A 14,968-nucleotide genomic window follows, 5' to 3' on the forward strand; every position below is an offset into this window, starting at 1 on the left:
ACGTTACGTACGTTATAAGTTAATTAGTTACTACTACTACTATATATTAATATATATATTATATATATATATATATATATATATATATATATATATATAATATATATATATATATATATATATATATATATATATATATAAAATTTATGTATATATAAAATTTTGTAGTTAAATATATTATGAATAATAGTATCTTATAATATTAGTAATTAGTTGTAATTTAGCTCTGGGGGTTTCAAAATGAAGTAAAAATTGCAAAAGTGAATAAATTCACTAGAATATTATAATATAATTTAATTGATCAATAACTAATGAATGTGCTCACTTTTGTAATTTTCACCTCGTTTCGAGATATATAATCGACTTTCTGGTGTCATCTTCCCCAGATTCCCAGCCGAGACAATATTTTTCGCAATAAGTTTATTACAGTTTGTTAAATTTGGGAAATTTGGGGGGATTATTAATATTGATTGCGTTGAAAGTACGACAACCATATCGGCACACAATTATCATTTCTGAAATTAATTCATTTATATGAATACATATAATAATTCAATATCTTAACATTCAGACCGTAGTGGCGCTTCGTATTTAAAGTAATATATTTAACATAAACAATCTTGTTTTCAATCTTATTGAAATTATAAATATTATAGTAAATTTGTTCACTTTTATAATTTTCATCTCATTTCAAGATACACAATCGATCCTCCAATTTATTAAAACAAATAAATAAAAAACGATAATTGACAGTCAAGATTTTGATGTTTAATAATATTTTCTATCAAATTTTAAATACATCTTTCAATTATATAAACTGTGCATCGATTACTGTCAAACTTGAAATGCAAACATAAACTGAAATTGAAATAATAAAAAATAAATTGATCGTGAAATTTAGTAATTATACTAAAATAAGTATCTTAAGATACTGCAAAGAACTCATCGCAAAACAATATTTATTGTTAAATATTGACACTTATAATTGATGTTGGATCTTCGTTCAGTCTTCTTGTAATAGCATAGCTCGAAATAATAATTTCATAAAAAATTTGAATATCACGATTCCCTAATTTAAAAATAATAATAAAAAAAATAAATAAAAGAGCTCAAGGAAATAGGCGCTGTTCAGAGTATGCAAATTGTTCAAAGAATTCTCTCAATATAAAAATTAAATTTATTAAAGAGACGACAGAATAAAAAATCGTTAAACAATATATAATAAATTTTCGTTTCAATTAGTCTTGTAACCTTCTTTAGCGATAATAAATACAAAAGTTACATATTTAAACTGCCTACGTATTGAGAGAATTCTTTGAACAATTTGCGCACTCTGAATAGCGCTTATTTCCTCGAGCCTTTTATTTATTTTTTAATAATTTCATAGCTGGTACGTATTTACGTATTAACTGATTTTTCGATAATAAATTTCACGATACACTCGATCTTTCTGCTTTTATTATAAAGAAAAGTAGGATTCAAGATGTCGGCTTTCAATTGATTTTATAGTGTTCAATTTGATTTTTGCAATGAATTGCACATTCGTGTTGCGGAATGCAATGAGTTGCTATAATAAGTAAATTTTGCATTGATAAGGAATAGTTTTAGAACTTGATACGATTTCTGAATTGCAATATTGGCACATTCTGCGCTTTTGATGCATCGATTCGATGACGATGATCGTCTTTTCTCTCCCTTTGTGACTCATAAGATCAAATCGGTTTCTCCTACTTACTTGAGAGTTGAGAGGGCTTCTGGCAGCGGTAGAGGGGCCTGACGATGAGGTCCAGCGAACTTATCAGTTGGAGTGTGGCTGCTGTGCAATGTTGTGGATCGTGTTGCATCTTGCACCTCGAGTACAATCGTGTTTCACAGCGAGAAATAACGTGCTTCAAAGGAAGCGAAGCCTGATCATTGCATATTAAAACCGGCGGTGGTATAACGTCGGAAATTCTCTCTCCCTCTCTCTCCCTTCACCCTTTCCCTAGCAAGACTTTACTGATTCGTGTGTGTATGTGTATCGGTAACGCGTAACATCGACGAGAAGCAACGGGGAAGTCACGCAAGCAACAACGGTAACGCGTGAATGTTTTTATTTGCCACACGCAATATTACTGCCATACATGAATCGATCTTTTAACGCGACTTTAATCATGACAATCCTAGCTTCCTTTGTAGAAATAATTTTACTGCTGTGGATGTTTATTAAGCTTCTAACGACGCTATCGCTACGGGAAAATCAAAAAAAGACATAAGACAGAAATAATATTTTCAACAAATATTTATTACAAACATGTAGATTGTTAAAAATCCTAAAATATTTTAATTTTCGGCATTGTCTTTTTCTCCTAAAAAAGTAGGAGCACCGCATATATATACCTAAGTGCTAGGGAAAACAACATTTTGGCTGTATAATATTATTCTTATAAAAATTGACATAGTGTGCGATATTGATGAAGACGACGAAAACAGAAGAGAATCGTGTAAATGAAAGTTTCTGAAAACAATTTTTTTTTCTTTTTAGATATCACATATATGGACTCACATGTTCCTTGTAATACATAATGTAAAGAAATTTTTTATAAAATGTACAACACAAAAATTATACCTATATTTATATTGATAGCGTATGCAAGTAGAAATGTAAATATAAAATATTTGTAATCCAGTTTAGCAGAATCTGCTGATTGACGTGTCTATCACAAAATTATTTGATTGCACATCAAAAATTAAAAGGAGAAAAACTTAAGTAACATATTAGATGTAGTAAAAAGAAATCCATTATTTTTCCATTTAATTTCATGCAAAAATAATGGGTTTCTTTTTACTACATCTAATATAATTACATTTAGATTTACACAGTAATGCTTAGTTTATGCTTCGGTCGTAACATTAAAATCCTAAAATTCAGCCAATAGAGTTGCCAGCTCTTTTAATTGATCCTAATTGAAATATGTATTCCATTGGCTAAATTTTAGAATTAGGATCGAAATATAAACTAAGCATAAGAGTATTCTTTCTTTTTTTTCCAATGCTCTTAAAAATTTTTAACTGATAACATTTATAAATTTTACTAGCGTTTTACAAACTTCTACTAATTTCTTTACAGCAAGAGCTAATAACTATAGCGAGATTAACAATTGTGAATTATTCACATTTAAATTTTTGAAGCATCAAGAATATTTTTCAGATATTTTTTCATATCTTGGTTATATCAGTTAAAAATATTTTTTTGTATAATTATTGCTATAAAAATGTTTAGATCTTTATTTATAATAAGCCAACTTTTTTTCTTCATGGAATTGAAATTTCATATATCACGCTGATATTCAATTCGCTTGAAGTATCACACAATTTTCGTTCATTTGTTTAAATAAAGAAAAAATGCTAATGATGATAGCGAAAAAAAAAAATGATAATGAAAGTTTGCTCTTTTTTGTCGATTTTAAATGTAATAAAATAAGGGTTTTGATATGCACTGCCAGTACTGAAAATCTACAGTTTACGTTACGTATACTGTAGATTTTATTGGCAGTGTATATCGGAACACGCCTTAAATCAATGTTTAGGAAATATAATAAAATATTTCTGTCTTTAAATTTAAAAAATTAAATTAATTAATTTAAAAGGAAAACAAAAAGAATATATGTTGGCACATTGATGCCTTTTTCCTCAGGACTTTTAATTGTTATTCACTTTCAATCCACTGATATATGGCAGGTCGTCCGATTGCTTCCATGTTTCAAAGAAATCTTGATGTGTGTCCCGAGGATATACTGGTGGAGCATATACCCAGTATTTTTCCAAGTTGTTATTCATTTCCGGTAAATCGTTGTAGAGTTCGATCCCATAACGCTGCAAATCTTCGAAATAAATACCCAACTTTTTATCAAATGAATTTGCCAAAAATTGATAATCGCTTTCAGTCACAGTCATAAATGGTGAATAATCGGACGGTTCAAAATTCGTAAACGCGACGCTGTATTTTTCTGGACAAATGCTCGGCTTCAACTGCGAAGGCAACGTAAATGTGTCGCTTACAGCGTTTTGAACTAGCATCTCTCTTTCGATGCGATTAGGTGATTCGTGATTGATATCGCTTTGTGTATTTCCTCTTATTATTCGCAGTACTTCCTGCACGTCGTCATCAACGTTCGAATTAGCTTTCGACGGCTCGGTTTTTTCGCCCGGTAGAGATAACGAAGGAAATAAACGCATCGTTGCATCTGTATTAAGATCGTAACTCTTTCCATTGTTATTACTATCACTTGTTATCTCCATAGAATCTATTACAGAATTGGCCAACCCAGTGGTTTCTTTGGTCCCTACAACTTCATCAAACCATCTGACAGAATAGCGAGGACATTCGCTGGACCGAGAATTTTGTTTAAACATAGATTCGTCGAACGCTTTTGATTGACAGGCGAGAAGAACTTCGGTATCGTCATGATCGTCACCAAGTAAAATCTCGCTCTGACAATACATGTTTCTTCTTTCCAACTCGTTTATCCTTCGCGAATTTTCTTTATCGGGGACGCTATTAGAAAAAGTTTCGATAAGCACGTCTGTCGCAGTTTGAGAATCAAGATAGCAATGATCTTTGTTCCCTTGGCATGTATTGTCGCTAACGGGGATTGCGTCTTTGTGCGGCGTATTCGAGATCTCTACGAGACTCTTCCCCACTTCGGCGGTGCAACTAGCTATCGTGTCGCCTTTGGTAGACGCGAATTTACCTACAATGTATCGATTCGCAGCTTCGTGGGGCCGTATACTGTATTGCATATGACTCTTGTCCACAACATGGTTCGGGAGAGACAAATCAATATTCCTAGCGCAGTCATCTTGACGTCTTTCATTTTTAAGGGAATCCGAAGTTTCGCAAACATTGACGAGACACCCGAGACTGTTCTCGATGTATCTCCGATCTAGATTCACGTCTGTCGTCGTTACACCGTTCAGTTTGAATTTTATGCGTACCATCTCCTTTCGGCGTTTTCCTCTGTTCTTGATCACATGTTTGTGTATCAGTCGCTTGTGGAATCTCAGATCCGAAACGATCCCAAAAGTCATGTCGCACACGTCGCATCTCTGGCTGATATCCTCGAGATTCATCTCGGAATGATCCAGGATGCCCATTAGCGATCTTATAGCTCCATTGTGTCGCCATCGCGTGTGCAGAGCGACGTCGCTTTCGCATTTGAAGTCCCTGCCGCATATTCTGCATGTACTTCCGATGATGACGACGCTGCATTCTCGTAAAGTTATGGTAGCTGGGACGCGAAAGCCTCTTGCGTTTGATTGCACGTCCGCGTTACGCATCTCGTTGGTGCTAACGGAAAAATGTCCTCGGCCATGAGCCGTCGGCTGTCCTCCCTTCTTCTGTCTACCGCCGTCGCCGCCGCCGCCGCCGCTTCACCGCCGACGTTTCGCCGAGCGTCCTCCTGCGAGCTTACGATCGCGCGGCGCAGGGCGCAATAACTACCGCCGATGATGGGATATAGCTTGTCGCTCGTCGCCGATAAACTTCGTCCATCAGTAATAAAACTTCGTCTGACTTCGTCCTGGCTCGAATGTAGCGCCACCTCGTGTCTATAGATATGATGCAACCTAATATCGAGATATAAACATTTGCCAATTGTGCGCGATCGTGTTGTGTCGATGTGTTGTTATACGAGCGCAGAGAGAAATTCAACTGTTACCTGAAATCATGTTTCGATAATATCTAACCCATTGAAGATAAATAAGATCTGTGATGTGTGTTTATGCGTGCTTTTCTTTTCCTATGATCCCTATACGAAGTAAACAGAATATTTGAGTAGTCTAATACGAGGATTCGTAACGAAAAGTTATTTTTTAACTCACTAAAGAATCACAGACTTCTATAAAATTAGACTTTTGTAGAAGTTTGCGATTGGAACCGATTCTCCGAATTAAAATAACGTACAAAATTAAATGTTAAATATACAAAGCTTATACGAATGACTAAGATTGAAATAGCAATCTTTAGCGACATTCGTTTTCATTCACTACTACTATCTCGGATTGTGATATTAGAACCGAGAACATATACAATAAAAGTTCTTGCAAAATATATGGAAATATATTAATATGGAAATATATTTCAATAAGTAATACTTACATAGAATTGTAAAAAATATGCCGAAAATTCCTTTTATTTCATTAATAAATAATCATATATTCAGAAATGAATTATACACAATAAAAAACGAAATATATTCACAGCTGTCAAATTATTTATATATATAATTATATATATATATATATATATATATATATAAATAAATAATTTTTAATTATTTAATTTCTTCCTGAAAAAGAAGATCATTTTCGGTATATTTTATATCTAAATCTATTTTATTGAAAAGTATTTCTATTTTCAAATATATTTTGGTCTCGTTTGAATATATACTGCCAGTACCGAAAATTTATAATATATGTAATATGAATAGCAAATTTTCGATATTGACAGTATATTCTAACAGCTTTTACTGTATTTCTCGCTTCTAAAGTCATAAATTAAGACGATGAGAAATAAGCATTTTGTAGATCATTGTGGATCATCGTCCATGATGTATCAGCGATTTTGACATTCTCGAATGTAATTTATGTTCTTATAAACAATAAGAATCTTATTTTAGACCATAAATATGAGAACACTAAACACTAAATATGAGAATACTAAAAATTAAATGCCTATAACGTCGAAGCTGGATCTTTAATGCTAAATAATTCGTTGTGAATTATATGTGTATATACTGTATGTACATGTATTATGTTCTTATATCTTTCTCGATTGCTATTTGTTGAATACAGAAAATTAAAATTATACAATGGCTGTGTTCCAAAATTTACTGCCAGTACTAAAAATGTATAGTTTACGTTCATCTATAGATTTTCAATACTAGCAGTAAATTTTGGAACACAGCCACTAAATAAATAGCAACCGATATCTATCGTTGACATAGAATAAATATTGATATTTTAATCAAAGAATATGTAATTGGTAATTATAATACAATAAATAATTATATAATCAATATGTAATTATATAATCATAATAAGATTCAATATAAACATATATATATATAATATATATAATAGTTTAAACATATATATATAATACTTTTGTAAATCATCTTTGTTCTTCGTATATATTAAGTAAATTATTTTTTCTAAAAATAACATAGAAATGCTAATTTAAATAATGCTAAATTAAATAGTTCCAATAACAATGAAAATTTAACGAATATTTACAAATATGAGGAACAAAATTATTACAGAATTATAAAAAATATTAAAAATAGTTATTATAGAATATTAAAAATAATATATAAAATATTGATATATACATATCCTGCTTTAGTATTTAATAATATATGATATTATTACACAAATATTTTTCCTGGAAAAAATTGAAGATTCGAAACATTTTTACGCGTAAACTTGTCTATTTTATTTTGATTTCTTTAAACGTGTTGTACATACTTTAATCATGTTATTTATGTCTTATAAATCTTCGAAGAGAATAGAATATTCTTACACATGCTATTGACTGACCTATGCTATCGTGCTTTGACGAAATGCAAATAATCTTTATAGGAGAGATGTTGCTCGTGTGCCGGCAAGAAGGAATATAAAAGAACTATTGGCAACACCGCTAGCCTAAGCCGATCTCTTTATGTATAAAGGTCCCTATGTATTGGGTTGTTCGGAAAGTTCGTGCCGATTTTGAAGGAAAATTGAAACGCAGAAGATTTAAATTTTAGTATACATTTATTAAATTATATAGGTTAGTCGGCACGAACTTTCCAGACAATCCAATAGATAAGTGTTTGCTTCGTCCACTTGAAAAAAAATTAACTTTCGTATAAATACTTTGACGAAAATATTTAGCTAAAAAAACAATCAGGCGTCCAACGAACATTGCGATCATTCCACATTTAAAAATTAATCCGAATTGTTAATGCAAAAAATTTGTATAAAATTTGTATGGTTTCATCACTCGTGCGTCATTTCGTATATAGTCATTGGATTATTATAATTTGACTTTCAAATTTTTATACAATAGTCTTATTATAATTGTGCGTGATAAGAACTTGTGTGATTCTATACAAAATTCTTTGAAATGTATTTGTCTTTATCGTCATTTCCTATCATGCAGAAGCTGTGTGAAGAGCGCTTCGGATATGGATAGTGCAAGCATTTGTAATTAATTCTCAAAAATGATTTTTTGGAAAATGAATATATATTGTGGAATTTATAATAAAATAATTAACTTGTCATAAATAATTTTCAAAATTTTGAAAAAAATATTAAGTGGTGGAGGCCAGGTTATTAAAAAATAACAAGAGTTGTATTATCATTTTAAAGTATTCTGAAATCATTTAACTCCTATTTACAAAATTTTTCTATTTTTTATAGTTTCGACGATATTCGTTTCGAAAGAAAATAAATTTTTTTTACAGAGATGTTCCATTCCTTAAAAAAGTGCATGAGAACAAATACAAAATAGACATCTTTTTTTTGTTAAAAAAGGAGAAACTTTACAAGTACTTCCTATGGGGAAGTTTTCAGATTGCTTTTTATCGATTACATTTCTTTTTAGTATCTAATCCATTATTGAAGGCAGACAGTAAACGGCAATATATTACCTGAGTGTCTCCAGTGTTATTTTGATCTAGACTACATATAAGAAATTTACAAAATTTTTCATATAATTTTTCAGAATTTCTATATAATTTTACAACTTTCTCACATTTTTTGTATGAATTGGAACATTTCTCAAAAACTCTACATCTTTTCTCAGAATTTTTTATATATATTAATTATAAAATATCGTAAGATTTTTAAAATTTTTTGTAAGTATAATTTCTGACGTGTTGTATAATTTCTGAAATGTTATAAAATTTAAAAAAATTTTAAATATTTTTTAAAAATCATGAGATTTCAAAATATTTCAGAATTCACTTGTATGAAAAATTCTGAGAGAAGATGTAAACTTTCCGAATATTTCTGAGTATTTCTGAAAAATGTTTCAATTCATATAAAAATTATGAAAAAAATTTTCACCGGAGTAATATTTAAGTTATAGTAAAAAATAGCAGTTATAGCAAAAAAAATTAATGCTTTAAATTAAGTTTTGTTCAAATCATATCAATAAAATCGTGTAATTTTTAAATTTAAATATTTTAAAGTTTCTTTTCATCATGACATACTCATATATGAAGAACAATTACGAAAATAATTCTTGAAATTTCTACTCTGCTTAATAATGCCGGATTAAAAAAGAAAAGATATTGCTTCAAATTATTTAAATTTAAGATGATATAACAAATGTCATAAAATACAAGATATGCGAAACTTGATCCAAGTTATCTTTGCATCACGAAAAGAGATATCCGTTCCACACAGATAAATTATCGCTCTGGAACGATACAGTAATTTTCGCACTCTTGCTAAGAAATCTTATAATAGACAGTTATATATTTTCAAGAAATATAATCATTGAAATATATGATCAGTCAAATATATATTTTGACTAAATATCAAAAGAGAGAATATTAAAAAGGAGATGCAAACTAATGCAATTCATATCTTTAAAAAAATCAATAACTTTGACCGATATATCATTGTGTCACGTGAAATGAGACATGAAATTTCTATCTTTATATTAATTTATAATTTTTAAGAATTATAATGTTTTCAAAAATATGACTAAGTCGATCCTGCCAGGATTCGAACCTGGAATCTTCTGATCCGTAGTCAGACGCGTTATCCGTTGCGCCACAGGACCGTATTAAAACCCTTTTCTTTCGTAAAGGTTCATCAAATTAATTAACATGAATCTATATTTTCAACATTACAATATATATATATATATAAAAATCCATAATTAATTTAATCGGAGTTTGATCAAATTATCTGATATATGAATAATAAAAAGTTGTAATAAAAAGAAACTTTAAAATAATTTGAAAATTACATAATTTTATTAATATAATTTGGATAAAACTTAATTTAAAACAATCAAAATTTTTTGTTACTATTTTTTACTATAACTCAAATATTAGCTAGAATTTTGTAAACTTTATTATATGTCTAAATTAACCTACACAGAAAAATATCATTCTACTAAGACAAATGATTACTCAATTTATTTTGACTACGAGATGACAGAGACATAAAATATTCGAGGAGAAATAGTAAAATCACTTTAACATCGCAAAAATTTCGAATAAGAATATGTGATAAAATTGTTATATCGATAGCGATGATTAAATCGCAAATTTGTTTTAATTTTATTAAATTGTACACTGAGAATGACCCGATAGGGATTGAAACGTATGATTATGTTTTTATATGTATTTATATGTATTTATGTACTTCTAATTTAATCATTAAATATTAGATTGATTTCCAACATTAGTTCATCATCTAGTTGAGACTCGTAGTTCTGATTACAAAATAATTTTTATCATTTGAGTCTATATATATATGTGTGAACGCACGTGCGTGCGTGCGTGTGTGCGTGTGTGTGTGTATGTGTACACATTCATTATTCCATTTACTTTCTTCTTTTAAATAACGTTATTTTTAATTAAAAATATTTTCTTGATAATAGATTTAAAATATATTTGTAACAAATTTTGAAAAAATTCATTATTATATATGTGCTCAAAATAAGAACTTATTTTCTTTTGAAAAATATAAAATTGATTGAAGAAATGACTTTATGTAATAAACAAATCGAATTTATTTTAAACAACAATTTTTTATCAATGACTGAGATATCGTTAACGCAAGTTGGATATTTTTTTTATTTCTCAATGTTTTGGATTTATTTTAATTTTATGTTATTGACTTTCTTTTATTACAATTATCAATCAAAAGCAATATATACACACTAAATATATATGTTTTTATCTAATTATATTTTACTCAATAGTATTTATCTGAATAGTATTTATCTGAATCTACATGCTATATCATAAAATAGAAATTTATTTTTAGTGTGCAGGTAATAAAAATAAAAATTTTAAAAATTTAAATGATGTATTACAATACAGTTTGTAACTGTTATGTTTACAAAATGAAATTTATGTAAAATCTGTAAAATCTGTAAAATATTATCTAGTATTAAAGTTTGTCGATATTCTAGCATTTATAGCTGACCTTCGTTTATCATATTTACACTTCTTTTCATTTATCTGAAATTTACATGCTTTACGAAATAATAAAAAAAATCAAGTATTTTGCGTTTCAGCCTGTGTCTATTTCCAGTTGCTGATATTGCAAGATTACATGGCAGACAAGTATATTTTTAGATAAAACGATGATGTGGACAAACTTTAAACCTACTGAAAGTCAACGATGAATGAGTTCATGCCTGTTTGTATGATAAAAAAATCCTATAGTCCTTGCAGATGTTGATAACATATGCACAAAAAATTGTAATCAACTGTAGTTGCAAAAAAAATTGGCATACAATACTCAATTTAAAAAAAAATTATATGCCAAAAAGTAAAAATAGAAAATTTTCGCAAATTTTCGCTATTTTTTTCTTCCATTTTCTTCTTCCATTTTGGATTTATGATCAAAAACAATTTTCTATATATCTAATCGATAGATTTAATTTGACTACAAAAAAGTTCTCTTAAAGTTTTTTCGTATTTTGCATCGTTTTTTCGATCGATATATTAAAAATAATGAAAAATAACACTTTTTATATATATTAATATCTTCGAAACGCGTCACTTAATTTAATAGCATTTTTTAACTTATTTATATGTTATTCGAATGATCGAATGAATCAATAAAACTGCACTAAAGAATTAGTTTCTTTCAAAAAACTCTTCCGATAGTAGCCTATCATGCATGCAAACGAAACACAGCCTATGCAAACATGGCCGCCTGTCACGAAACATATAGCTGTGCTAACTTTACTTTGTATTTATTAAATATATGGAAGTCAGTTTCTTTGTTAATATTATAAATGCCATTTTTTAGAAACAATCTTATGCAGGAACTGAAAGTTAAAACTTGACAAAATTTAAGGGCATTTTTTGTAAATGAAATTTAATCAAATAAAATTTATAAAATGTGAATGATAAATATGATTAATATATTTAGAACATGTATAAAGTGAAAAAGTTAGTAAATATCCTGGATAAAAAATTTTTATGAAAAATTACACAGATGAGATAAGATCTTAAAAATTCTTAATTTTTCGTAGATATTCTTAGTGCGATATAAAATGGCGTTGCTTGTTTGAAAAACTAAGAAATCCTCCATCTTTTCCATATACGCCTTCGCTGATGCCAGCCTGACGTTGCATTACGAACTGTTATGGGACATTTTTTTCGTATCTTATGTTTCAGAAAACAAATATCACTCTATGTCTCACTATGAATACCTACAAAAAACTAAGAATTTTTAAGACAAACCTCACTCTACATTCTACTACAAATATCTACGAAAAACTAAGATTTTTTAAAATTTTGTTTTCTATATTTTTCCGTAAAAATTTTTTCTGTCAGAGATAACTCTAAAATTTATGTCATGAACATAGATTATAGTATACATTTCGTAATTATATGATATATATTACTCCAGGAAACTAAGATTTTCATACATAAAAGTTAATTTTTGAACATAAATAAATTGTCGATTTTTGGTTGTCTATGGCCATAATCATACTACAGGTTGTCAGTTATGATTGCTGGTTTATTTTAGTCAGTTATGATTGTCTGTTTTATTTTAGCTAATCATGAGAAATTTCTATAATTTATAAGTGAAGTTTATAAGTATAAGTTATAAGTTAAGTTAACTTTCTCTTTAAAATGGTTTTTAATCATTACGCTACAATTCTTTTCTAAGAATTAAGAGATTTAAAGTGAATAATACATTTTCTAGTCTTTTCTCTAAAAATTTCTCAAAATTTTGCCGTCGGTAGCATTATCCGATATTCACTTAATTTATATTTTCGTTTAATTGTCTAAGAGCTCAATTTAGAACAAATACCAATTATTTTTACCGTCAACTCGGTGCTGTTTCAGATTTATTCGATCGCGGCAAATGTATCTGCAAACATGGATATTTGCAATAGCACACATAACTTATGCCCGTAAGTATCTTTCGCGACGATGGCTGATTTTTTTTTAGGAGAGATAGTCAATAAAACGTCACTCTCAGCCTTCTTGATATTCAATAAATAATAAAGATAACAACATTGTTTGATTATTGATGGTTTTTATTTGTTGATACAAATCAACTGTAAAGTATCATTTTATCTTTGTTACTCGCTGAATGTTAAGAAAGATAAAATAATACTTGTGTCGATTTGTATTATCAAAAACACCCTGGAAAGCACCCTGTCTGTTAAAAGGAAAGCAGCCGACATTATGGAATTACATGCAGCATTCACAAAGCTCGTGATGTCATATTTCTGTTAGAATACGTCGTCGCCAAACGCGGTGTATGCAACGGCTACAAGTCCGGCATAGACGATCTTCAGACATTCGAGTTTATCAGCAAGCTGAAATTGGATCTGTTGGACGCGCGTTACAGTGGCATGACGAAGGTCCGAGGCAGTAATCGCATGCAGACGGCATACCGGCTGGAGAAAGGCACTGATGTCACCCTCCCGACGAAGTATTCAAATTAGCTCGCGTAGAAACAACAGTCTGGCCCGACTTGGTCCATAGACTTCAATTAACTCGGCGATTAATTCAACCGGCAGAATTAGCTTAAAGCAAAATATTCAATTATTTAATGTGTTGCCTCTAAAAATTCTGCTAATATCGATGAAAATATAAACATTGATTAAATCAAAGTTTCAAAATCATCCTTAAGTCCATTTCTGTCAATATAAATTAATTACTTTGATCTCAATTAAACTTACTTGTTATTCTCTTCTAATTCTAAGAATTAGAAAAAGATAGATAATAAATTAAAATAAATTAAATTAAATAAAATTAAAATTAATTTATATTGGAAAACTGGACATTAATCAGTATGAGCTCTTTATGTAGAATTTACAATAGCTTTAAAATTGTAATTTAAATATTTATCTATTTAAATGATAAATCGAATATAGCATTGCAAATTTTTTCAATTAATTAATAAATTATTAATAAATAATAAAATTTTTCAGTATAGCCCTCAATACGTTTTTCTGTTAAAGGTATTGATTAGCGAAGTGCTAATCCTCCTTTTACGCCTTTTACATCCTTTTCTAGAGACATCATACCCAGCGGGCTTCCAGAAGAATTCTCGTTGGTGTACACGCTGAGAGCTAGGAAATCACCGAAGTATCCTTGGCATGTCATTAAGATTGCGAACGTGAACGGTGACGCTCAGTTTCTCATCACAATGAATTCCAGGAAGCGAACACTGGATTTTTCATCGATCGACCACAAGGGAGAATTACAGACGATCTCTTTTGTGAATGATCGCGTGAGTGCCATCATTTGCCACATCCATCATCATTCTAGAATAGTTTGTTTCGCGCGTGACAGTCCTCCATTCCTTAAATAAACGCTCGTCACTAAACGGAATGATGAAAGCAAAGTCATGGAGAATCGTCTGAATTAATAAATCATCGGCGTTTTTTTTATTTGGAAAAAGCAATATTTATATCTCTCTCTATTGAAATATTGTATCGTCCCAGATAGGAGATTCTAAATTCGAGCATGCCCCGATTTGCGATAATACGCTGTGGAACGTGTAATAACACAAAGTCGTAAATTCTGTCGAGTGGATCGTTTCTTCAAAGTATTGCCAAGAAGAGAGAGAGAGAGAGAGAGAGAGGAGGGGAGAGAGAGAGAGAGAGAGAGAGAGACGTACGTAGTAACTAAACTTAAAATTAAATTAAATTAATTAGTAGACTATAGTAACGTTTACCGTTTAACCCCAACGTAAACTACTAACGTTAACGTAAGTCTTAGTT

The 14,968-nt window shown here is 29.7% G+C and overlaps 2 protein-coding genes and 1 non-coding gene across 3 annotated transcripts in view; 1 reads left to right on the top strand and 2 right to left on the bottom strand.

Annotated features, from left to right (window-relative positions):
* Positions 1 to 3,681: 3,681 nt before the first annotated feature.
* On the bottom strand, positions 3,682 to 5,319 carry LOC105625743. The gene has a single exon (XM_012207064.1). It carries the CDS (start codon positions 5,317 to 5,319, stop codon positions 3,682 to 3,684), a length of 1,638 nt encoding a protein of 545 aa, XP_012062454.1.
* A 4,422-nt stretch (positions 5,320 to 9,741) lies between these two features.
* Positions 9,742 to 9,814, bottom strand: Trnar-acg. Its single transcript has one exon. It is a non-coding gene; the product is annotated as a tRNA-Arg (tRNA).
* Positions 9,815 to 13,095: 3,281 nt separating this feature from the next.
* LOC105625744 (collagen alpha-2(IX) chain-like) overlaps positions 13,096 to 14,968 on the top strand; it is an 11,873-nt gene continuing 10,000 nt past the window's right edge. Inside the window, exons 1-3 of the mRNA XM_012207065.1 lie at positions 13,096 to 13,144; positions 13,473 to 13,671; positions 14,259 to 14,475. Coding sequence (XP_012062455.1) covers positions 13,096 to 13,144; positions 13,473 to 13,671; positions 14,259 to 14,475 — 465 coding nt within the window. The remainder of the gene's footprint in view (positions 13,145 to 13,472; positions 13,672 to 14,258; positions 14,476 to 14,968) is intronic.

The sequence above is a fragment of the Atta cephalotes genome (assembly GCF_000143395.1).
Source record: "Atta cephalotes unplaced genomic scaffold scaffold00003, whole genome shotgun sequence".
Taxonomy (NCBI): Eukaryota; Metazoa; Arthropoda; class Insecta; order Hymenoptera; family Formicidae; genus Atta; species Atta cephalotes.